This window comes from Impatiens glandulifera, chromosome 1 (genome assembly GCF_907164915.1).
Source record: "Impatiens glandulifera chromosome 1, dImpGla2.1, whole genome shotgun sequence".
Taxonomy (NCBI): Eukaryota; Viridiplantae; Streptophyta; class Magnoliopsida; order Ericales; family Balsaminaceae; genus Impatiens; species Impatiens glandulifera.
The window spans coordinates 139,818,020-139,843,384 of record NC_061862.1 but is presented as its reverse complement, the minus strand read 5'-3'; the positions used below and the strand labels follow the sequence as shown (position 1 = coordinate 139,843,384).

Sequence of the window (25,365 nt, the reverse complement as noted above, 5' to 3'; positions counted from 1 at the left end):
GTCATAAAATTATAGAAGCTCTCAAAAAATGATATTTTTTGCAAAAAAAACTCAAAACTCATCCGTGGAGTGAGTTGTGGGTCAAGAAGATTTCATTTTTCTATATCATATTCACTTTTCGCCGATGACAAGCTCTACATGGTTCAAGCTACCTATATGAATTTTAAACACCTTCATGATATATTTATTTAGTGCATGTTTCAGTATTTTGAGTTAATTTTAATAAGTCAGACATCTTTTTCTCATATTCTGTTTCGAATAGAAGAAATATAAGGTTGACAAATATTGTGGGGTTCAAAATTGGTGATCTTCCATCAACATATCTTGGTATGTCATTAGTTACTAAATTACGATACAATTTCTCTTGGCACCCGATTATCACTAAAATGGAATGTAAATTGTCTAGATGGAAAAGTAAAATATTTTTAAAAAGGGGTCGGCTTATCCTCATTAAGAGTGTGTTTACATAAATGCCCATATATGATGTCTTTATTCATTCTTCTTAAAAGTGTGACGGTAAAAATTGAGAGAATAGTGTGTAAATTTCTATGGGTATCTTTCAACTCATCATTTTGTCATCTAGTTAGTTAGGATAAGGTTAAATATTAAAAATATTAAGGAGGTCTGAATATTCGAGATCTTATTTTTTTAATAAGGATCTTCTATCAAAATGGTGTAGTAGGTTTACAACGGAACCGAATAGTCTTTGGGCATCGATAATCAGATGTAAGTATGATCATGATTCGTTTAGTTGGTTCATCAAAATGTCTAATTATCCAAAAGGGTGTAACATTAGAGGGTAATTTGTCCTATTTAGAAATTTTTTGTAAGCAATCTAGATTCATTGTGAGGATGGTTCTTCGATTAATTTTTAGGACGACATTTGATGTAGTGTCAAAAGTCTAGATACAACATATTTTGAGATTGCATCCATTGTTATATGTTGTCATAGTTAAGGACATATTTGATCATCAATATAGTAATTTTGCTAACCGAATTAGATATAGAATGAGGTTAAATATTATAGAGACTTTGTCTCATAATAGAGTTTTAAAAGGATCGGTGGCACCAATAGAGACAGGGGTCTAACTATTGATGACAACTTAGTACAAAAACGGGTTGATAGAAATCATGTTAGGGATTTGTATCACTTTCTATTCTTCACAAACCCTTGCAAAGTCTTGAACGATTCAAATGCAGAAACGTTTGCTTAGGTTTGAAGTTAAGAACCGATGAAGGAGAAGATGACAGAATGTAAATGACACAAAGAGATGTTTATGGATGTTTAGAGCAAAACTCTCCTACGTCACCCCTTCTTCCAACCACCAGAAGGATTCACTATACTTTTCTTAGAATCAATAACAGTTGCAAAACTAGCTCACTGTTGAACATAACAGACTCTGTTCAACTTACAGTATATTGAAGTATATCACTCAGCTAGACAATACTTTGATTTTATCTCTCTCTTGATGTACAAACACAGTAAAACAAGAAAGAAATTCGTGAGATTGTAAGTTCAGTAATTCGTTCGTGTATCAGCTTGTATGTTTGCGTGTATATTCGTCTGTTGTCCTCGAAGGTCTTTAAATAGAGAATAGGTACCAATGGTCGAATCTTCTGGAATGACACATGGCAAGAACCCATTGGGAAGGCTCCATAGTACACAGGTGCAGCAGACTCTGTGCATAAAGATCGTGGCCGTACCAATCTGGTAGTGCGCCAAATATTCTTATAGGATTGTCCTGTAAGAAACAAGTAGTGGGAAGAATATTTGTTTACGTGGCATTAATTCATAGGATATAACTGGCTGTCGTACTGATCTGTACGGATTAGTGGAGCAGGAGTAGCGTACAGCTAGTTGATCATGGGTAGACGGATGGTAGCTTTAAGCAACTTCTGAAGCAAGGCATTAGACGTGCTCCAATTAGACTGACAAGTCTAATGAAGTTAGACGTCCCCGTCTAATAGCAGGATCCATTAGACTACCAAGTCTAATGGAGTTAGACGACACGTCTAACTACGTGTCCATTCAGACTAATCTGAAAGAGTTAGACTGCACGTCTAACTACGTATCTGTTAGACTGCACGTCTAACTACGTATCTGTTAGACTGCACGTCTAACTACGTATCTGTTAGACTTCACGTCTAACTACGTATCTGTTAGATTGCACGTCTAACTACGTATCTGTTAGACTGCACGTCTAACTAGGTATTTGTTAGACTGCACATCTAACTACGTATCTGTTAGACTACACGTCTAACTACGTATCAGTTAGACTGTACATGTAACTACGTCTGTTAGACTGCACGTCTAACTACGTATTTGTTAAATTGCACGTCTAACTACGTATCTCTCAGACTACACATCTAACTACATATCTGTTAAACTACACGTCTAACTACATCTCTATTAGACTGCACGTTTAACTATATATCTGTTAGACTACACGTCTAACTACGTTTGTTAGACTGCACATCTAACTACGTATATGTTAGACTGCACGTCTAACTACGTATCTATTAGATTGTACGTATAACTACGTATCTGTTAGACTGCACATCTAACTACATCTCTGTTAGATTGCACGTCTAACTACGTATTTATTAGACTGCACGTCTAACTACGTATCTGTTAGACTGCACGTATAACTTCGTATCTGTTAGACTTCACGTCTTACTACGTATCTGTTGGACTGCACGTCTAACTACGTCTGATAGATTGCACGTCTAACTACGTCTCTGTTAGACTGCACTTCTAACTACGTATCTGTTAGACTACACGTCTAACTACGTCTCTGTTAGACTGCACGTCTAACTACGTATCTGTTAGACTGCGCGTCTAACTATATCTATTAGAGTGCACGTCTAACTACATCTCTATTAGACTGCACGTCTAATTACGTATCTGTTAGACTGCACGTCTAACTACGTATCTGTTAGACTGCACGTCTAACTACGTATCTGTTAGACTGCACATCTAACTACATATCTATTAGACTGCATGTCTATCTACGTATCTGTTAAACTACACGTCTAATTACGTATCTGTTAGACTTCACGTCTAACTACGTCTTTGTTAGACTACACGTCTAACTCAATGCGTTTAGTAGCTAGTAAGTCTAATGAACCTCATTCAGACTAAGTCTAACTTAGCACGTTTTAATGCACCTATACAACAATTAGACATCTTAATTTCCATCTTATTCAAATTTTACACAAACTCATCATCAAAATTTTGTTAGTCAAAATGATTTGACCCTTAGTCAAAATAATTTCACCCAACAATTTCCCCCTTTTTGATGATGATGTTAATAATTTGCACAATCACTTAGATAAATATCCATCCAATTAAAGGAAGAATATAACTTGTTCGCAAACTACAGAAATAAGTTCCAAAAACCAATATTCAAAGAGCCATGTTTAAAACCAAGTTCAAAAACCAATAAAAGATAGTTTAGAAGAGGAGAAATTATTGATCTTCCCTTTTCACGATTGGGTAGTTGAATCCTTCACCGTTCAGAAGGTTTCGAAAAGGAGGGAGAGAACGGCCATCACGACCACTTCCACCACTTCCACCACCACGATCACCATTACAACCTCCACCTCTTTTGGTTGACCTGCAACTTCCATCACCGATTTGTTTTCTCTTTGATCTGGTGTCGGTTGAAACACCACCGCATCCTCTACTGCTTTCGCTTCCTCTAGAACTTCATTCCCCCTTTTTAACATTATCTTCTCCATGGGAAATAATGTTCTTCTCTTTATTAGCAGCTGCTTCAGCATCTTTAATAGCTTGAATTTGCCTTGTAAAAGAATCAGCTTGTTCCAATCGCTCAGCATTAACTCTACTCATATGACCCTGTATCTCAACTATTTGACTTTGAAGCAAGCTCACTCCATCCATGACTTCTTGATGAAGTTCAATGGAGTTTTCCCTTTTGCACTCATACAAATCAGTTTGCCGTTTGAAGAAGTTCTTTTCGAATTTGGCGTATGTTTTGTTGAGGATGTTGATTTCGTACGTGTTCCTCTTCATGGTTTGCTCAATTTCATTATGAGTTCTAACGAGAGAGGCACACTCCTTCTTGTTAGATTTCTGATTCTTTAAGATCTTCACCATGTTGGATTGCAAATCCGCAACAGTCTTCTGATATCACTTCTGTCATAGACTTCAGAAGCTTTGCACCACTAGCGGATGTTCCTTCATTTGATGAAATCTCTTGAGAATCTGCTGGAGCGGTTTGAATGGGACTGATATGAGTGTGAACCCGTAGGGACTTCTCTGGTTCATCCTTCTCTGAATCACTTTTAGACTTTCTCTCTTCTTCATCACCCAAAATATCTTCACACACCTTGTGAATCTGGTCAGACGTACCGTCTGAATGATGAGGAAGGTCAACAACGTTATCATGAATATTCGCGGTCGTAATCAACGGAATTGGTTGAGGAAAATCTTCAGAACTTTGCGAGGAAGTATCATTGCTATTTGGTTCCCTATCATATGAAGAATTCTTATCAGATTCCTTGTCTTTTGAGGGTTCCCCCTCAGACCGTGCTTCGATGGACTGACTGGCTTCAGCCTCCTTCTCTGGAGATGCCTCTGAATCGAAAACAGGAGACTTCAACGCTTCCTTTTTTGGGTTACAAGTGGTTTAACAGGTTCCATATTGATTTTTTCTTCTTCAATTATAAGATCGGGTTGAACTGGTTCCACAATCTGTTCAATTCTGGGTTGAGCCATTAGACGTTTTTCTTCAACAGAAAGGCTTCCTAGTTCAATGAGAAGAGTAGCGGCTTGCTCATCTTCCGGAAGAACAAAATTACAATCATCGGATAGTTGCATTAGATCATATTCATCTAACAAGCTTCCGAAAGGACTAACCCCGGAGCAATCTACTTCATGAACGTATCTAAGAATGATAGAGATGTAATCATGCATGATTTCATTAAGTCTTTTTAGAGCCTTCTCCTCTACATTAGCATTCCTTTCCAAAGGATTGAAGTTGGTTTTTCTGGCTTGGAGGATCGGAAAGAGAGCCCGACCTCTCATATTGGCTTCAACTAGCTCTTTTCTCTTTAGAGCTTCATAGACTTCCGAAGTTTTAGTCCATTTCAATACTCTCTTTTCAACGTTGACTAGCTTCAACCATTGCCTACTTATGCCTTTTCCATTGATGACCTCATCATACATAATGACATTCTATTTAAAACCCAAGTATTGAAGATCTTGATCTTTTTAGCAGCCCTTACTTTGGCCTGATCCATCATTAAATTAACAATACATGTTGCTTCAAAGACCTCCTCATTTGAATAGGTTGCAATTGCCTTGCCTTTTCCAATGACCTTAACAGGTTTTGGAGTAGGCCTTGGTTCCCCAATGGTTATTCCAGCAGCCTTTCTGGTGGCTCTCATTACCTCGTGAGCAGAAAGAGGTCTTGCAAAGAGCTCAGGCGTGGCTTCAGACTAGACTATATTTCCTATCATTATGGACACATCTTGGACTTGTTTGGAAACATGGGGCTCTTCAACTGGCAAAGAAAGAGTTTTTCAATAACAACAACAAAAGGGGTAGGAACAGCAACCTACTTTGTTTCGATGAGAACTGTAGCTTCAGCAACTACTGAATCGGGTTGACGGACAGGAGATGAAATCCTGTCAATATTTTCAATATTTGGACTAACTGGCTCAACAGTTGGCCCAGCAGCAAGTTCCACTATAGGAACAGAAACAGATAAATCTTGTTCCAACACAAGAACATTGAACTTAGGCACTTTGGCCTTAGATTGAGTAGGGGTTACCTTGGACGAGAATTTCGAAGACGTAGACGCCCTGGGCGCCTTTGATTTTTCTCCTCTTGAAACTGATGACTTTTCTGGTTTTCTCAATTGGCTCGCGGCATGAGACAGAGGAGACATCGGAATAACAGAAAGTGCGGAGGGACCTTTCTTAACTCAGGAATCAACTAATCCAGAATCCTTCTTCGAAGAACTTTTCTGACTAGTAGAACTAGCCTCTGATTCATGCACGATTCTTGTTCTTTTGGCTCCTATCGACAAAATAGAAGTCGTAGGTTGTTTGGAACGAGTGACGGATCTTCCACCCTTCTATTGGCTTGATGCGCCAGATAAGGACTCCTTGGAGTTCTTCATTCGAACAAGAGTGTTGGCAATAGTGAAGACGTTGAACACTCGACTAACAGTTAATCGGCTCGGAACCCCCCATAGGAACCCCTAAGTGTTCCAACAGTCGGCTAAGTTGAGCAACAAAGCTCACAATTTCTTTATTCTTGGGAATAATCGTCGCTCACAGGTTCAGGAATAATGTTGAGGCCCAGTTGACCTGAATACCTTTGGAAATGGCCGTCATATAGTCAAAACGATCTTGACTATAGAGATGAAACGATCCCGCTCTCTCTTGAAGAGCTTTAGCAACAACGTCATTCAACAGGATGAAATGGGGTTTAAGAACCTTCTTACTCCCATTTAATCTGATTTCTGAACCGTCGACTGAGAAAGCAGTCTTCATTTCCCGTCGTGGTTTCTGATGGGAGATTTAGTTGAACGTGTGCCCTCCGATGGAAGTTCGAAGAACTCCGCATAGAACGCTTTGTTGAAGGAAATAACTATATTATTTACCATTGCAGTGATAGAATCGCCAACCATAGTCGCCGATTTAATGAACTCCCGGACTTCCTTCTCGTAGAATATTAACGGTCCACCGAGATACTTCCCGAGACCGGAGTATTCTAGAGATCTGAACATGTCGACCACTTCCTGTTGAACGAACGAATCCAACAATCTCGATATTCTTCAAAGTGTATGGTCTACAGATGTCAGGGGTTCCAATATGTACAAGGTTTCTGAAAACCTAAAGATCCTGAAGAATCAACTCCAAAGCTTTGACAAGAAAAAGTTCAGCAATATCTCTAGTAGAGTTCTGGTTGATAGAGAAAAACTAGAATAGGTTCGGAAAATGTTATTAAGGGATGATAGTGATGAACAACTCAATAAGGCGGAGAGGGATGCACTATAAAACTTCAGGAAACTGATTGTACTTGAAGAGAACTTTGTTAGGCAGAAGTCAAGACAGAGTTGGCTTTCATTGGGTGATAAAAATACAGTTTTCTTCTACAGGAAATGCAAGGCTAGAAACAATAGAAACAACGTGTACAGGTTGAAGAATTATGATGGTGAATATGTTCAGAGTTAGAAGGGTGTACAAGATCTGGCTATCGAGTTTTATAAGTAGCTAATGGGTATAAGAAAGTAGCATCAAAGTCACCTGAATACCTTGTATCAGATTATGGATAGAAAATTTTCTTCTAAAGATAGTCGCAAGTTAATAAGGGTTGTCACGACGGTTGAGGTTAAAGAAGCTCTATTCAGTATTGATGGGAATAAAAGCTCGGGTCCGGATGGTTTCAATGCGAAGTTCTTCAAAGACAATTGATCGGTTGTGAGTAAAGATATTACTAATGGGATTCTAGAGTTTTTCAAGAATGGGAAGATTTTAATGTATTGGAATACAACGGTCTTAACCTTAATTTCCAAAACTGTGGTGCCCGAAAAATTACAAGATTTCAGACCAATTTCCAATTTCAATGTGGTTTACAAAATAATTTCAAAAATCATTTCTAAATGCTTTAAAAATGTCATAGGAAAAATAATAAATCTTAATCAATCTGTATTTATCCCTAGTAGGACAATCTCTCATAATATTCTTTTCATGAAGAGCCTTTTAAAAGACTACGGGAAAAAAAATTCCCCGAGAGTGGCTATCAAAATAGATATCAAGAAAGCTTTTGACTCTGTTAGATGGGAAATCATTCGGAATTTTCTGGTTGTATATACTTTTCCTATACTTTTTATTAATTGAATTATGTAATACATTTCTTCATCTTGTTTTGTTCTTAGCGTCATTGGAGTCCACGGAGGCTACTTCAAGGGTGAAAACGGGGTAAGGTAAAGGGACCCCCTCTCTTCTTACCTTTTCGTAGCTATCATGGCATTCTTTGAGAGCATCTTTGCGATGTTCTGAAAGAATCGTCCATACATCTTTCACCCTTTCTGTGAGGTAAAGCAAGTAACACATTTATACTTTGCTGGCCATTTGTTCATTTTAGTGCACGCGGACATTGATTCCATTAAAACTATTAGAGCTGCACTAACGTTTTTTTTCTGATGCTACAGGTCTTACTATTAATGAAAGTAAAAGTGTGGCATTTTATGGAGGAGTGAAGGTCAAAACAAAGAACATCATGGACATTGCGGAAGGCAGATTTCTCGTAAGTTACTTGGGGATTCCGTTAACTGTGAAATAGATGGAGATCTCACATTGTAAGTCGCTGATTGAAAAAGTAAAAAACACGATATCTGGCTAGGCGGCGAAGAAACTTTCTTATGTAGGGAGGATCGAGCTTATCAAAACTGTAGTCAATTGCAGAATTTAATATTGGGCGCAACAGATGGTCATTCCGAAGAAGGTAATAAAGGAGATAGACACGCTAATGAGGAACTTCATATGGGGCAGTAGCGGGAGAGGAGGAAAGAAAATTAAATGGACTTCTCTCTGTAAGCCGAAAGAGGAGGGAGGCATTGGCCTAAAGAACTATATCGTGTGGAACAATGCTCTAACCTTCAAGCATATGTGGGCATTGGAACACAACCAGGAATCATTATGGATCAAATGGGTACACATGCGATTTATGAAACAGGAAAACAATATTTGGACGTGTAAAATCAATGAAGGTATGAGCTGGTCACTAAAAAAAAAATTAAATTGAGAAGTGATATTGTAGACCTTTATGACATTCGGCTAGGGGACGAGAAAGGCTCTCTGTTTTGACACGATCCTTGATTCGAAAACCAGTAAATCATTCAAAAAGAGGAGTTCAAAAATACACGTATCATAAGGGACTACGTAGTGGAAAAAATCAGAGACGTAAAAGACGGTGACTGTAACTCGCTTTTGAAAAGAAATTCAGAAGGACAAAAGATACTGGATCACATCAGTAACATACAACTCCGACACAGACCCAACGTTCATGAATGGAATGCATAAGACAATGGAAAGCTGGTCTGAGAATATGAGAGGTAATCCGAGAAAAAACTCAAAAAGTAGAATGGACTCCTCTCGTATGGTCAACCAAGATCATTTATCGACACCAGTTTATCATATGGTTTGCCTTTTAGGAAAGACTCAGCACTCGTGACTGTATCAGCAAGTATATGAGCATCCCGACGTGAGTTGTCTTCTATGCAAAGAAAGTGAAGAAACCATTGATCACCTGTTTGGGAGTTGGAGTATAGTATTGGAAATTTCTTAGAGATTTTCTAAAAGCCTAGATCTGATCAGTTTCCCAAAGGAATGGAAAGAAATCAAAGAAGCAACACTACTTAAAGCCAAAGGAAACAGATTCGCAACAAACGTATTCAAGTGCGACTTTGAAGTAGTAGTTTACAACATTTGGCAGGAACATAATGTGAGAGCCTATGACAGAACCCGCAGAAGTGTTGAAGAATTATGGAGAGACATAGTCTCGGATTGTGGCGCACTTGCGGGAACGTTAAGAAAAGTTCCAAGTATGAAGCAGAATTAGAATATCAGTAAGAATTGGAATTTACCGTTTACTAAAATCATTAGAAACGAAAATATTATTATTAGATAGTTCATTTACGTTTTTGCTTTTATTCAGAATGATACGACTTCAAAATCATTGTAGGTTTGTCTATATTGATTAAACTTAGTGATGTGTTCATTAATGGTGCTACTTGGCTAGTAATCAAATTAGAACAAACAATTTTTTCATAAGGAGTTTATTCTAACCACCCTTTTCAGAAATTTGTTCTCCAATGTTTGCCATAATTTTTGTGCAGAAGTTTCGTTCTTGGCGGCATACTTCTTCTCTCTAAACAAGCACAATCGAATTGTTCTGCACGCCAATGAATTTATGATACTCCATTATTTTTCTTTTATATCATCTGGATTTTGACCTCAATGTCAACATCTTGACCATATTAGAAAAGACAATCTATAATATCACCTTGCCAAATGTTTAAATGCATAGTACCATTAAATATTTTCACCGCAAATTTCTAATTCGACATCGGGGTCCTCGTCCATGATGACGAAGAAGTTGATGCCCCATTTGAAAACTCAGTCGACATGTCAAGGATGAACCTTCGGCACTAATACCACTTGTTGTAAAAAAAATAGATAGATAAATGAAGAAACGAAATAAAGAAACATACATAAGAATTTGATAACGGAGTTCGGCCAAATATTGCCTACGTCCTCCAACACTAATGCTATCCATTAATAAAGAAAAAGAAATATAAATATTGTGTGCATCAAATCAAAGGGGGATAAAAAGAGAAAGTATGTTTAGTAAAGATTTATTAGAAAAGACGAGGATGATTGAACCTCATAATTCAATGATAAAACAAAAAAAATCATATCCTCAATGTGTCTTCACACTAAGATTATTTGAAAAAGAAAAAACCACAATACTGGTAAAACACAAATGTTGATCATAAATACAATATGTACATTGTATGAATTATTGTAGAAAGATTTTACATGATGAGGGAGCTACAACAACAAATATTAAGATTTGTGTTAATTTTTGGTTACTTTACATCTCATAGCCATTATTAACTCCGCGTAGCAAGATGTTTTAGGTTATAATTTGTACTAATATGCTTTCTTATATTTTTTTTAAACATAATTTTACCATATTTGCAAAAATATGTAATGGGGAAATATTTTTCTAATATAAAAATAATAATAATATCAATATAGATGAATACAATTGTTTCAGTTTTCCTTATCTTGGGCTTTGAGCCGTGTCTCTCCTACTCCACTACAATGCTTTGTTCCATATCTTTATTTATTCCTCTTCTTCTAAAATCCATAAATATAACTTAGTTTGAATTAAATAAAGATTTGTTTTTATAATAAAATGTAATATTATAATTTAATTTACCATGACTTATATATGACGTTTTCTTCAAAATCTAATTGAGCTCCTTCTGATTCACAGGTCACCAACTTCGCAATATGTGATTATTTAATATTGTTCGTGAAAGAATGATACTAATTTCACTCAATTGTATTTTTAAGATTACAAATAAATGGTCTCAATACAACATGATTATTTAATCGATATCAAAACCTAATTGAGCTCCTTCTGATTCACAGGTCACCAACTTCGCAATATGTGATTATTTAATATTGTTCTTGAAAGAATGATACTAATTTCACTCAATTGTATTTTGAAGATTAGAAATAAATGGTCTCAATACAACATGATTATTTAATCGATATAGCTTTTTCAAAAAGTTAAAAACTAATTTATTATTAAACTTCATATTTTAAACTATTTACTTATTTTTATAAAATGTAACAAATAATTATAATATTGCTTCTTAATATATATATATATATATATATATATATATATATATATATATATATATATATATATATATATATATACTCAAAACTATTTTAGGTTCAACAAATTTCTAAACACATGTAAGACTATATATATATATATATATATATATATATATATATATATATATATATATATATATTAATCAACAAATATGGAAACAAACCATGAAGATTTTTCGTTAATTTCTCAAAAAAATATCTTTGAGGGTAAAAATTAACCAAATATAAAGAAATTTTATTTTTATAAAAAATAATAATTTCATTAAGTCTGACAAATACCACAAATGGCAGTAAGTCATATATATTAAAGGATTCCTCGAATCATAATAATAAAAATAAAAATAAAATTACATATATTTTTGTAATTTTAAAAGTAACACAATAAAAAAATGAAATAGCACAAAGAAATAGGTAAGGAGCTCCAAACATTATCTTTATAACCAAATATGATAAAGTGCAAAAATAAACAAGGAAAACATGGTCACAATGTCACACATAAAATATAATTTGTTAAGCTTTTTAAACCCCAAAAATGTAATTTATAGAGAAATTCTAACTTTAGAGAATTTGGAAGATTTTTTCTAGAGATCTCAAAACAGTGGACTTTTATTTAACTTTCATAATTATTTTCTTAATTAGAATTATATTTTCCAGATTACTTTAACATGCTTGTTTAGTTCTCACCTCTCAATATTAATGTTAATACCAACCTTCACTAATTAATAAATTTGAACATAATTAACTTATTTTAAAGCATATAGTTATTAATTAATAAAATAAATTGTTCTTAAACCAAATAAATGATTTCTTAATTGTGTTACAATATCACCAAGTCTTAAACACCCGTGCCGGCCCTAAAAATTGGGTTACCCCATCCCATATAGAAAAACATGAAAAAAAAATTGTTTGTCCTAATTTCTTGTAAAAAATGGTTAAACAAACTGCTTTTAGTAAGATTAGAACTTATAACCATATAAAAATTAAAAATTTTAGTAAAAATCACTAATCTACACTTTTATGTTAAAAAACTTAATAAATCTATAAAAAAAAACTAAATTAATTTTATTAAATTGGCTCTTTAACTCATGGGTTTGTCAGGCTTACCCAAGTCCGGCCTTGTCACACTTTTTACTCAACCCATCTTCCAGACCTGTTTTTTAACAGGTTGTGAAATTTAAGATTTCTTTCTATTTAGTGTGTTATCCATGAAGGGACTGATAGATAGACTAATCAAAAAAACTATATATTTAAATCTTTGGTTTAGTTTGTTGTTACAGGAAGACTCTGTTGAGAGCATTATAGATATCTAGAACTCCATATCCAAAAAGACATTATATTTTTATAGTAAAATAACTCACACTTTTCACATTCAAATAATATTTTGCCATAATCACTAAAATATTAATGTGTGTCCTAAATTAATTAAATCATTAAAACCAATTATGTATGTCTATAAATTGCTAAACTAGAAACAAAATGAAATTTAAGATATCTTGTTCTCTTTCCTAATATGTTTTTATTACTTGCCATAAAAAATTAACAGATACACCAAATACTTTTTTATTACCTTCTATAAAAAAGTAATAAATGCACCAAATATTTTGTGATTATTAATTTACTATCAACAAAATAACTCAATGTTAATCGCTGCGATTGGCAGACCTCCTTGAGGAATTGCATAATACAGGTACTGTTTTTTCTTCTCTTCATTCTTTTCTAGTTATCTCCTTTTAATTAATAATGATATTTAATTAAATATGTAACGAACATCAATAATATACAACTAAAAAATAGTCAATATATTCATTAATCTTTTATTTGTCTTTACTTTTCTTCTTCTTCGGGTGATTTTAGGGTTTATGATGGTTCCATTTAAATATGTTATGCTTATCTTGAATTTACTATATAGATTGTTAATAGAATTGCAGAATAGGGATACTTCTCTTAATCTCTTTTTAGTTCTCTTGTTTTAATTAATAATGGTAATTAATTAAGTATGATAAAATCAATAATGCAACTGAGAAGAAAATATAACTTAATTAATTAATCTCGTGTTTCTTTTTTCTTCTTGATTATCTTGTTATCTCACTAAATAGTTTTAGTGAAAAAGAGTTTTATTTAAGAGATTAAATGTCATGAATTTATTTCTAATAAGACGTTTTAATATAAAATAAATTTTTTTATAATAACTTGAAGTGAAAAATGGCTGTGGTACATCTAGCTTTCTAATTAAAACAAGAGAAAAAACTTAGTTGTAAAAATGAATAAACTACATGAAAATATGCAATCATGTTTTTTGGAAGAGGTTTAATAACAATGAAATTATATAAAAATATATATTTATTTTATATTTTTTGAGAGGGAATATATATATATATATATATATATATATATATATATATATATATATATATATATATATATATATATATATATATATATATATATATATATATTGTGATTCATGAATTATAATAATCATAGTTGTACTTAATTTAAATAGATCATAATTTATTTAATTAAAATCAATAACATGCTTAAATCTCTCTGTCACAATTTGTTGTGAAAGGAAAAATAGACACTCTCGATCTCTCATAATTATATTTGTTTTATTTATTGAAACTGAATATCAGATTATCAAAATTAATTTAATAATTTGAATACCAACCTAAAATATTTATCATTATATAGAAATACAATATTCTAAATTAGGATTAATAAATTCATATTTTCTTATAATGGTGATGTATTATATAATTATTTACATATTTAAATCCAGAGCTTTTTGTTTGACTTAGGATTGTTTAGAAGTAATTTTTATTTATTTTATGTGAAAAATATTTTATTTGGATAAAATATTTTTAATATTTCATATTTTAAAATATTATACAGAATAAATGTAAAAATAATTAAGTATTTTAATTGATTTTATATGATGAAATTAAAAAAGTAATGAGAGATTAAATAGTTATTTATTTCGAAATAATCTCAATTAATCTCTATTAAGCACCAATTTTGGAATGATTATGTTGATCCTTTTTCTTATATTAAAGATTTTGCTTCATGGAAATTGCACTTAATTAAGGCAATTTTAAATATTGATTCTAACAATATTTATAGCAAATATGGAAAACTTGAATATACTTATTATTCCAAATACATACTTTATTTCCTTTAATGCATGATTATACAAATCAATTATATATTTCCATCATGTTTGTTGTAATTTCTTTTAACCAAACAGTAAAATGAGCACAACATCAAGCCCTACAACAACATTAACCGGTGAAGCTTCAAAGTCCAACATTGATAATCCTCCAGATACTCATCGTCGATCCAACAAACGTACTCGACAAGAAAATGGTGTGACAAGCTCCAAGTTCAAAGGTGTCGTGGTCCAACCAAATGGCAATTGGGGTGCCCAAATTTATGCGAATCACCAAAGGGTTTGGCTCGGGACATTCAAAACAGAAAATGAAGCAGCCTCGGCTTACGATAGTGCTGCCATAAGGCTACGATGGGGAGATGCCCACAAGAACTTTCCATGGACAAACGAGACCCGACAAGAGACTCTCTTCCAAAATCATTACACAACCGAAGCAATTCTTCAAATGATCAAGGACGGCTCATATTTGATGAAGTTTTCCGATTTCTTAACTAGCAAGAAATCTCAAGAAGAGAGAAAAACAACAACAAACAATGAGTCGAGGAATGTTAACAACGGGTATGTCTTTCGAACATTATTTCAAAAGGAGTTGACTCCAAGTGATGTTGGCAAACTAAACCGGCTAGTGATACCTAAAAAATATGCAATAAGATATTTTCCTCGTACTTCTGGGGAAGAAGACGAAGCTGACGATACTTTACTTATTTTCTTAGACACGTCAATGAGGACGTGGAGGTTTCGATATTGCTATTGGAAGAGTAGCCAAAGTTACGTTTTCACTAGAGGATGGAATAGATTTGTGAAGGAGAATAAGCTCAACGAGAAAGATATGATTATGTTCTCTATGTGTGAATGTTTGGAAGGACCTAATAAGGGTCATAAGTTTTTCATGATAGGAATTGCTTATGGCCCTCAAATAGATCGCAATCATGATTTTGGTATAACAAATCACTCTATAATTGAACCGGCTTATCAAGGTGATGAACCAAATAATGGCGATATCGATATCGATACAATCAGCGAGAAGAAGGAAATAAACCAGGTTTTAGGAGACGAAGAGACGAGGAATGAAGAAAAAGGTTTTAGGCTATTTGGGGTGGATATAATATAGTCAAATAAATAACTTATGGTTTTCTTTTGTAATTTTTGTTTCAATTTTCTCATTTTGGAGAATTTGAAAATATGAATTAGTATAAGTTAATCAATACCAATTATAGTTTGTTGCTATATTGATTTTGATTTTTGAACTTTTTGTTATGACACTTAGTATAAGGTAAATTAGTACCTATATAATAGTTTTTTTTTTGCTTTATTAAATTTTATTCTTTAACTCTTTATTATTCCAATTCTTGAACATTTTGATAATTTTGGAGCGATTAGTATAAACAAATAATTTAAAAGTTAAAATTCAACAATATTTTAATAGTTGAAAACCTTTAGTTGGTGACCCTTTCTAAATATTTGAGAGACGAATTATTTTCAAAATAATTTAAAACTAAAATTAACAATCAGAATAATTGAAGGGTTACCGAACCCATTCCCTCTTCCATACATTTATAAAAGCCCAATTACCTTCGAATTTGGGTCATTTTTATCATATAATCAAACTTGTAAATGTGTCGTTCGGAGTTCTTAACTTACATTTTTATTTACCAAATGGAGCTATAATCAACGGAACTAACATTTGTTTGCTATGTCCTACGTGCCAATCTTTTTATTTCTTTTATATTGCCACATCACTCTTTCTTTTCTACATAATATTAATAATTTAAAAATATACATAATTTAAAACAAAAGACCTTATTTTTCTCTTTTCTCTATAAATTATGATATCATGTCATTAATTGGATTTCTATTTAAAAAACAGTTAGAATTTAGATTATATAGATGATTTCCATTATATTATATGAATGCAAATGAGAATTTAAAAAATTAAATTAAATGGGTGAGTCCCAAAAATAAAATGGAGATAGTGGATTTGTCCACATTGGAAAAATAACAAAATGTAGCATTTTTCCCTTAATCCAAGTGGGGTTTAATTTATTTGCGAAATGCATTTTATTGCATAAAAATAAATTAATATATTTGGATTAAATATTAATTGAATGAGTCAGTTAAATGCGGTATTAATATCAATATGCAAATGAAAAATTTTCATTGAAATACAATGATAAATGCATACGTTAAAACCTTTCAAATACAATTAATGAAAATACAATTGATTGCATTAAATGATTTTATTCCTACTTTAAAGAATTTAGAGACAATAACAATTGTAGAATTACATAGTTTTTATCATTCAATCACCCTAAATGAAATTTATGGGTTTTTATTTTCAACATCACAAGAAGCTAGCTACTTCTTAGTTTTTCAGAAAAAAAACCATCCAGTGATAATTTTAATGTGGTTTCACATAATTCTTATCCCGGTGATAGTTTAGGTACATTGGTCAAATTCGTTGTGTAGTGATTCTGGTGCTGAATCACTACTAGATTCGTTATACCCTGGGAGATAGCCATCTGATAAATTTCAGCACAGGAGGGAGACGGTGAACTGTTTTAAAGGAAATGTGTTAAACACATGCCTCGAATCAACCATTTATTCGGTGATATTATTCTTCACATATTTTATTTATTCCATTTATTTGTACATCATTTTATATATATTTCTGTAATTTATTTTAAGACAAGATTTCTAACAATCTTAAAACAGTCTCATTGAGTTAAACTATTTAGTAGTTTGCTCTATCGAAATTTATTGTCTTTGTTGTTTCAGAAATACGAGCTAATAATGTTACAAAAGAGATGATGAATGATGTCTTAAGGATGCAGTCAATTCTAAATCCCTCAAAAGGAGTGGTCAATTGTTATTGTTGAATAATGCTAAAAGGGTAGTATCGTCACTATCTTTTTATATATATATAATGTTAAGATAATATATATAATTTAATTGGTATAAGAAATAAGTTGAAAAGTTAGTTTTCTATTAAGAAATTAATGATGATTATAATATATCAATATTCATTAAAATGAATTATAAGTATAATTGAAACATATTGTTGACAGAGTGAAGTGAAAGAAGAAGAATTCTTCTTAATAAAGGAAACAAAAGGTTGTAAAAGTCGTATAACAATGTAAGAGCGCGTAGGTGTAGTGGTTCGAAATTTGGATGTCATTCAAATTTCTTGTGTAGAAATATGAGATGAATGGACAAGTCAATGATTTTTTGGTATAAATCAGACTAGTTAAAAATAACTTTAGTCATTATTAATGTTGAAACCATTCAAATTTCTTATGTAAAAATTATGAGATTAATGGATAGTCAATGATTTTTTAATAGAAATTAGACTAAATAAAACAACTTTAGTCATTGATGTTGAAAATGAATGGGGTATATCAGACTCCTTAAAATGATTATATCCATTGATGTTGGAGATGAATGAGGTAGTCAATAATTTCTTTATAGAAATTAGACTCCTTAAAATGAAGTCATTGATGTGAAAATCATTTTAATTCTTGTGTAAAAAAATATGAGATTAATGATATCGATAAAGACTTCTTTTAAGAAACCTGATTTGTCAAAATGACATTAATCATTATTGTTACATCATTATAATTTTTATGTGAAAAATTATGAAATGAATTGGGATCCTAACAATTTCTTATGTAGAAATTTAATTTTTCAAAATGATGTTGTTATTAATATTTTGAAACATTTTAATTTCTTCTATAGAAATTATGTGATTAATCATGACAAAAAATGAAGTCATCTATATAATGAGATTAAATAAGTTATTTGTGCTAGAACTTATTCTAATCATGCATTTAAAGATACACGACTATGTTAGTCGAAATTGTCTTCGCGAGAATTGTGTGAGAACAATCTACCCAGTTTATTTTGAGCATGCATAGTCGCTTCACATCGATTATTGTTCGAGACATGACAATGTAAGTGTTTTGTTTAAGACATGAAATATATTTGTAGTTATATTTAATTTAATTATGTTTCTAAGTGATTATTAATATAAATCATGCATATTTGCTAATAATATGATTATTCATGTTCATTCATAATAAGTATGATTATCTAGAAAATTTATATACATATATAAATAAAGATTTATTTTCATGGTCAACATTCTAATTAGTTGTCATAATTAATATTCTAATTTATTATCATATATTTTATAAAGGTAATTGTAATGACAAAATATATATATATATATATATATATATATATATATATATATATATATATATATATATTTGTGTAATAATATATGACATATTATTTATTTGATTATGTTTCTAAGCTATTGACTATATTATATTTGTTTTGTCGTGGTGATTAAAATTAAAGAAACAATAATATATAATTTCATATATATGGATATATATATATATATATATATATTAATTTTAATTTAATATAATATATTTGATATACATTGGTCAATTGTATCATTAAGACTTACTTAATTTGATATTTTGAAATTAAATGATTACAAGAAAATTCTTGTTTGATTTGAGAATAATGTGGCAAATGTGCCGATATTATGGGATGCAAACATTCAATCGAAAATAAATGTTTAAGCGACTTCGGCCAAAGATTTTTGAAACATTATGATTTCTTTTGTAGAAATCATGTGATATGGTGAATATTTATTTAATTAAATATTCTAATTTCATTAATAGAAATGAAGTGTTGAAATAAATATTTTAATTGAATAAATATTTTAATTGATTAAATATTATGTGAAGAATGATTTATATATGAATAAATATTATAATCTCTTGTATAGAAATTATGTTTTATTCAATTAAATATTTATAATATAGTTATCTTATTCAATGTATGATAAATATAACAAAAGAAATTTGTAAAAGAATTATGTGACAATTTCTTGATTAGAAAATCATTGATTTAAATCATACAAATATGTGTGGTTTAAAAATGATACCAACACGAATGTGGGGGAAAATATTTTTATTTATTATAACACAAAAATAATTGTGTATATTATGATAAATAAAAAGATAATTTATTGTTAGAGAAATATGTTTTTTATAAAAGATAAAGTTGTGCAACTTTACAAAAAGAAAGAAAATAACAAGAAAATGTCTTGTTTATATTTGCTAAGTTGGTGCTCAAATCGATATTTAAAATTTGAGGATTTTGAGATCAAGAAACATGTCATTTCTTTGACATTACTTTCATATAATTTTGAAGAAGCAATGTTTTCAAAATAATTTTATGAAAAAGAAAGTTATAAAGTCTTTGTATGACTTATAACAGTTTTTAATAATGATATGAAAATTTGATCATATTTTGATTAAAAGTGAATGTGACAATTATACATATCATAAAGACAATGAAAATTATTTCATTACGTGTAATTTGTACGATATATTTAACGTTGAAAATTACGATAAAAGTGATTAAATCCACTAAGGATATGAATTGCACTACACGATATATCATGTTGTTATCAAATGATATATTAATATGATTAATTGAAAGATTTTAAGTCTACAAATTAATATGTTTACACTTGAAAGTGTAATCTACGTATAGAAATCTTCTAAGAAAATTATGATTGATATATTAAACGTTATAATCTATAATTTTCGAAAAACATTTTGTCTACTAGTTAGCCAAATAAAAATATTTTTATAAAAAATATTTAAATGATAAGTATATACGAATGACTATGCTTCTTATTAAAATATATTCCAAGATTATTTAAGAATGTACCAACATAAATTTCTAATTATTGTGATATTAATTTGAAATTGGACAAGCTTAGAGTCAATGTTAAGTCTAGACATTATGTCATTAGACAAGTTATCAAATTTGACAATGTAAGTCAAAGATAAAATTGTGGATCCACTAATCAAATTATTGAATAGAGAGTTTATTTAAAAGTCTTTTAAGACATTAGCCTACTATAAGTTGGTATGAAGGAAAATCCAACCTATGCAGACTGGAGATCCCAAGAACTAGGTTCAATGGGACAACCTAATTGTGCTAATTTGGAAAGTTATTGTTGAGGATTAATCCTATAACGAAACAATATATATTTTTACAAAATAAGCATATCAATTTTAATGATTCTTTGTGAGCAAGATATGGGGCCGCTTCGAAAGATTTGCACAGGTCAATTTTTGACTCTTTCACTAAACCAGACGCGTGTTCCATGGCTAAAACGGACACAGTCATAAGAGCTTGACATGTATTAAGGAGAATTATATGAGAAAGTGTGTAATCGTTTAACACAAAAGACAGGGACATCGAGTATACTAATCATTTAGTAAAGTTATATGTTTTCACAAGGGAATGTTCAGAGGGTTACACCTACCTATCTTATGTAGAATTCAACTGTTGAACCTGATCACCAAGTTAATCTTTCAATTTTCATTCATGCGAGGATTATTGAAATTTAGACTATGTAGATTATTTACATTATATAAATGAAAATGAGAATTAAAAAAATAAAATTGAATGGATGAGTCCCAAGAATAAAATCGAGATAATAGATTTGTCCACATTGGAAAAATAACAAAATGTAGCATTTTTCCATTAATCCAAGTGGAGTTTAATGTATTTGCAAAATGCAATATTTTATTGTATAAAAATAAATTAATATATTTGGATTAAATATTAATTGAATGAGTCGGTTAAATTGAGTATTAATATGAACTAGCATTTAGCCCGTGCATTTGCACGAGTAATAATATAAAAAACCGTGAAAAAAAATTACGGATAACATTTTTAATTTTATTTTTAACCGTTTTAAGTTTATGGGTGGGTCAACCCACAATCCGACCCAAATATCCATTTACTCAACATCATTATATATTAGTTAATTAAAAAGTTGAACTTATAATAATGTTAAAACGTCCCGCGTTTATCAAATTTGGTGTTGAATTTAAAATATAAAGTCTTAGAAGCCTAGTTGGTTAAAGAGTTGTACTTGTTTTGTTAGGTTGCAAGTTCGAAACATACTCTAGCATTTTAAATTTTATTTTTAACCGTTTTAAATTTAAAGGCGGGTCAACCCACAATCCGACCCAAGTATCCAAATTAACCACAGCTCTAGACCCGGCAAACCGGACACTTTAAAAATTAAGCATCATTATATATATAGATTAGTTAGTTAAAAAGTTGAACTTATATTAATGTTAAAACGTCCCGCGTTTATCAAATTTGGTGTTGAATTTAAAATATAAAGTCTTAGTAGCCTAGTTGGTTAAAGAGTTGTACTTGTTTTGTTAGGTTGTAAGTTCGAAACATACCTCTAGAATGACATATTTTAACATTTTGTGTATGAAAATAAAAGACAGATTAGAGGATTCTCTGTTCATGAATGAGTTTGAGAGCTTTATTTAAAATGAACAAATAAAAATTACAATGTATTATTGATTCTAACTGAAATGAATGAGAAACAGAGTGGCCATAGCTCATGCCGCCATGTTTGTCCAACCGTCAAACCTGAAATTCTACATTGGAGAAGAAAACATTGATAAGTATATAATAGAAAAAAGACAAGTTAATGATTAAAGAACAATAAATACAAACCTTAATCTTAAATGATGAACCCGAAGAGGGTACAAGACCCCTAAACCCAATATCATAAGCACAGTACTTCCATCGGCCTTAAACAATCCGAAATTCCTCTCACAAGTAGGACCGGTTTCAGATTCTCATTAAACAATGAGAAAACATATCCCTTCACAGTTCTCTTCGGCCTATAAGGAGTATCCTTCTTCTTCAATAATCTCTTTCGTAGATTCTTATTATAAGTCCTAGAATTCGCCCCAACTTCATTCGCATCACCTTTAGAAGCCCACCCTGTTTCTGAAACAATCACCTCTATTTTCCCAAAACCCGCCTTCTCTAGGGTTCCAGATAAACAGTTCATCGGTATGCAAGGAACATCATTGGCCAACCTTACAACAGCAAATAAACAAAGAAACTGAAACAATCAAACACTGACTAATGAGTAAAAGCATATAAAACAATACAAATCGTAAAAGAGAAGAGCATAACTAACCAAAATCAGTAGAAGGAAAGCGACCCATAGATGTGAATACTACCAAATCCAAGAGTCCCGAGTTTAATCTGAACCATATTCATCAACCGAACCGAACGCTGAGACCAAATACCCAATCCGAAGAGTAGTTCTGTTAATATGATCGTGAAGATCCTCCGTTGAAGTTATATTAATGTTAAAACGTCCCGCGTTTATTAAATTTGGTGTTGAATTTAAAATATAAAGTCTTAGTAGCCCAGCTGGTTAAAGAGTTGTACTTGTTTTGTTAGGTTGCAAGTTCGAAACATACCTCTAGCATTTTTAATTTTATTTTTAACCGTTTTAAATTTAAAGGCGAGTCAACCCACAATCCGACTTAAGTATCAAAATTAACCACAGCTCTTGACCCTGCAATCCGGACACTTTAAAAATTAAGCATCATTATATATATAGATTAGTTAGTTAAAAAGTTGAACTTATATTAATATTAAAACGTCCCGCGTTTATCAAATTTGGTGTTGAATTTAAAATATAAAGTCTTAGTAGTCTAGTTGGTTAAAGAGGTGTACTTGTTTTATTAGGTTGTAAGTTCGAAACATACTTCTAGCATTTTTAATTTTATTATTAACCGTTTTAAATTTAAAGGCGGGTCAACCCACAATCCGACCCAAGTATCGAAATTAACCACAGCTCTCGACCCGACAATCCGTGGTGTTAAATTTAAAATATAAAGTCTTAGTAGCCTAGTTGGTTAAAGAGTTGTACTTGTTTTGTTAGGTTGCAAGTTCGAAACATACCACTAGAATTTTTAATTTTATTTTTAACCGTTTTAAATTTAAAGGCGGGTCAACCCACAATCCGACCCAAGTATCCAAATTAACCACAGCTCTCGACCAGGCAATCCAGACACTTTAAAAATTAAGCATCATTATATATATATATATATAAATTAGTTAGTTAAAAAGTTGAACTTATATTAATGTTAAAACATCCCGCGTTTATCAAATTTGGTGTTGAGTTTAAATATAAAGTCTTAGTAGCCTAGTTGGTTAAAGAGTTGTACTTGTTTTGTTAGGTTGCAAGTTCGAAATATACCTCTAGCATTTTTAATTTTATTTTTAACCGTTTTAAAATTTAAAGGCGGGTCAACCCACAATCCGACTCAAGTATCAAAATTAACCACAGCTCTCGACTCTGCAATCCGGACACTTTAAAAATTAAGCATCATTATATATAGAGATTAGTTAGTTAAAAAGTTGAACTTATATTAATATTAAAACGTCCCGCGTTTATCAAATTTGGTGTTGAATTTAAAATATAAAGTCTTAGTAGTCTAGTTGGTTAAAGAGTTGTACTTGTTTTATTAGGTTGTAAGTTCGAAACTTACTTCTAGCATTTTTAATTTTATTATTAACCGTTTTAAATTTAAAGGCGGGTCAACCCACAATCCGACCCAAGTATCCAAATTAACCACAGCTCTCGACCCGACAATCCGTGGTGTTAAATTTAAAATATAAAGTCTTAGTAGCCTAGTTGGTTAAAGAGTTGTACTTGTTTTGTTAGGTTGCAAGTTCGAAACATACCACTAGCATTTTTAATTTTATTTTTAACCGTTTTAAATTTAAAGGCAGGTCAACCCAGAATCCGACCCAAGTATCCAAATTAACCACAACTCTCGACCCGGAAATCCGGACACTTTAAAAATTAAGCATCATTATATATATATATATATAGATTAGTTAGTTAAAAACTTTAACTTATATTAATGTTAAAACATCCCGCGTTTATCAAATTTGATGTTGAATTTAAAATATAAAGTCTTAGTAGCCTAGTTGGTTAAGAGTTGTACTTGTTTTGTTAGGTTGCAAGTTCGAAACATACCTCTAGAATGACATATTTTAACATTTTGTGTATGAAAAAAAAGACAAATTAGAGGATTCTCTGTTCATGAATGAGTTTGAGAGCTTTATTTAAAATGAACAAATAAAAATTACAATGTATTATTGATTCTAACTGAAATGAATGGGAAACAGAGTGGCCATAGCCCATGCCGCCATGTTTGTCCAACCGTTAAACCTGAAATTCTACATTGGAGAAGAAAACATTGATAAGTATATAATAGAAAAAAGACAAGTTAATGATTAAAGAACAATAAATACAAACCTTAATCTTAAATGATGAAGCCGAAGAGGGTACAAGACCCCTAAACCCAATATCATAAGCGCAGTACTTCCATCGGCCTTAAACAATCCGAAATTCCTCTCACAGTAGGACCCGGTTTCGGATTCTCATTAAACAATGAGAAAACATATCCCTTCACAGTTCTCTTCGGCCTATAAGGAGTACCTTTCTTCTTCAACAATCTCTTTCGTAGATTCTTATTATAATTCCTAGCATTCGCCCCAACTTCATTCGCATCACCATTAGAAGCCCACCCTGTTTCTGAAACAATCACCTCTGTTTTCCCAAAACCCGCCTTCTCCAGGGTTCCAGATGAACAGTTCATCGGTATGCAAGGAACATCATTGGCCAAACTTACAACAACAAATAAACAAAGAAACTGAAACAATCAAACACGGACTAATGAGTAAAAGCATATAAAACAATACTAATTGTAAAAGAGAAGAGCATAACTAACCAAAATCAGTAGAGGGAAAGCGACCCATAGATGTGAATACTACCAAATCTAAGAGTCCCGAGTTTAATCTGA

General features: G+C 31.5%; 2 protein-coding genes across 2 annotated transcripts; one reads left to right on the top strand and one right to left on the bottom strand.

The window, feature by feature from the left end:
- The first annotated feature begins 14,705 nt into the window (after positions 1-14,705).
- On the top strand, positions 14,706-15,734 carry LOC124945402 (AP2/ERF and B3 domain-containing transcription factor At1g50680-like). Its single transcript, XM_047485833.1, has one exon. The coding sequence runs from the start codon at positions 14,706-14,708 to the stop codon at positions 15,732-15,734; it is 1,029 nt and encodes a 342-aa protein (XP_047341789.1).
- Positions 15,735-22,253: 6,519 nt separating this feature from the next.
- Positions 22,254-25,161, bottom strand: LOC124945371 (glucan endo-1,3-beta-glucosidase 7-like). Its single transcript, XM_047485800.1, has 2 exons — positions 24,886-25,161; positions 22,254-22,598 (listed from the first exon to the last, which is right to left on the bottom strand). Exons 1-2 carry the CDS (start codon positions 25,159-25,161, stop codon positions 22,254-22,256), a joined length of 621 nt encoding a protein of 206 aa, XP_047341756.1.
- Between the last annotated feature and the right edge of the window lie 204 nt (positions 25,162-25,365).

Excerpts from the sequence above, each read along its gene's own strand:
- LOC124945402 (XM_047485833.1), top strand. The coding sequence starts at position 14,706 with ATGAGCACAACATCAAGCCCTACAACAACATTAACCGGTGAAGCTTCA.
- LOC124945371 (XM_047485800.1), bottom strand. The coding sequence starts at position 25,161 with ATGAACTGTTCATCTGGAACCCTGGAGAAGGCGGGTTTTGGGAAAACA. Across the intron at positions 22,599-24,885 it reads ATTGTTTAAGGCCGATGGAA|TTTCTTTGTTTATTTGCTGT; the intron begins GTACTGCGCTTA and ends TGATTGTTTCAG.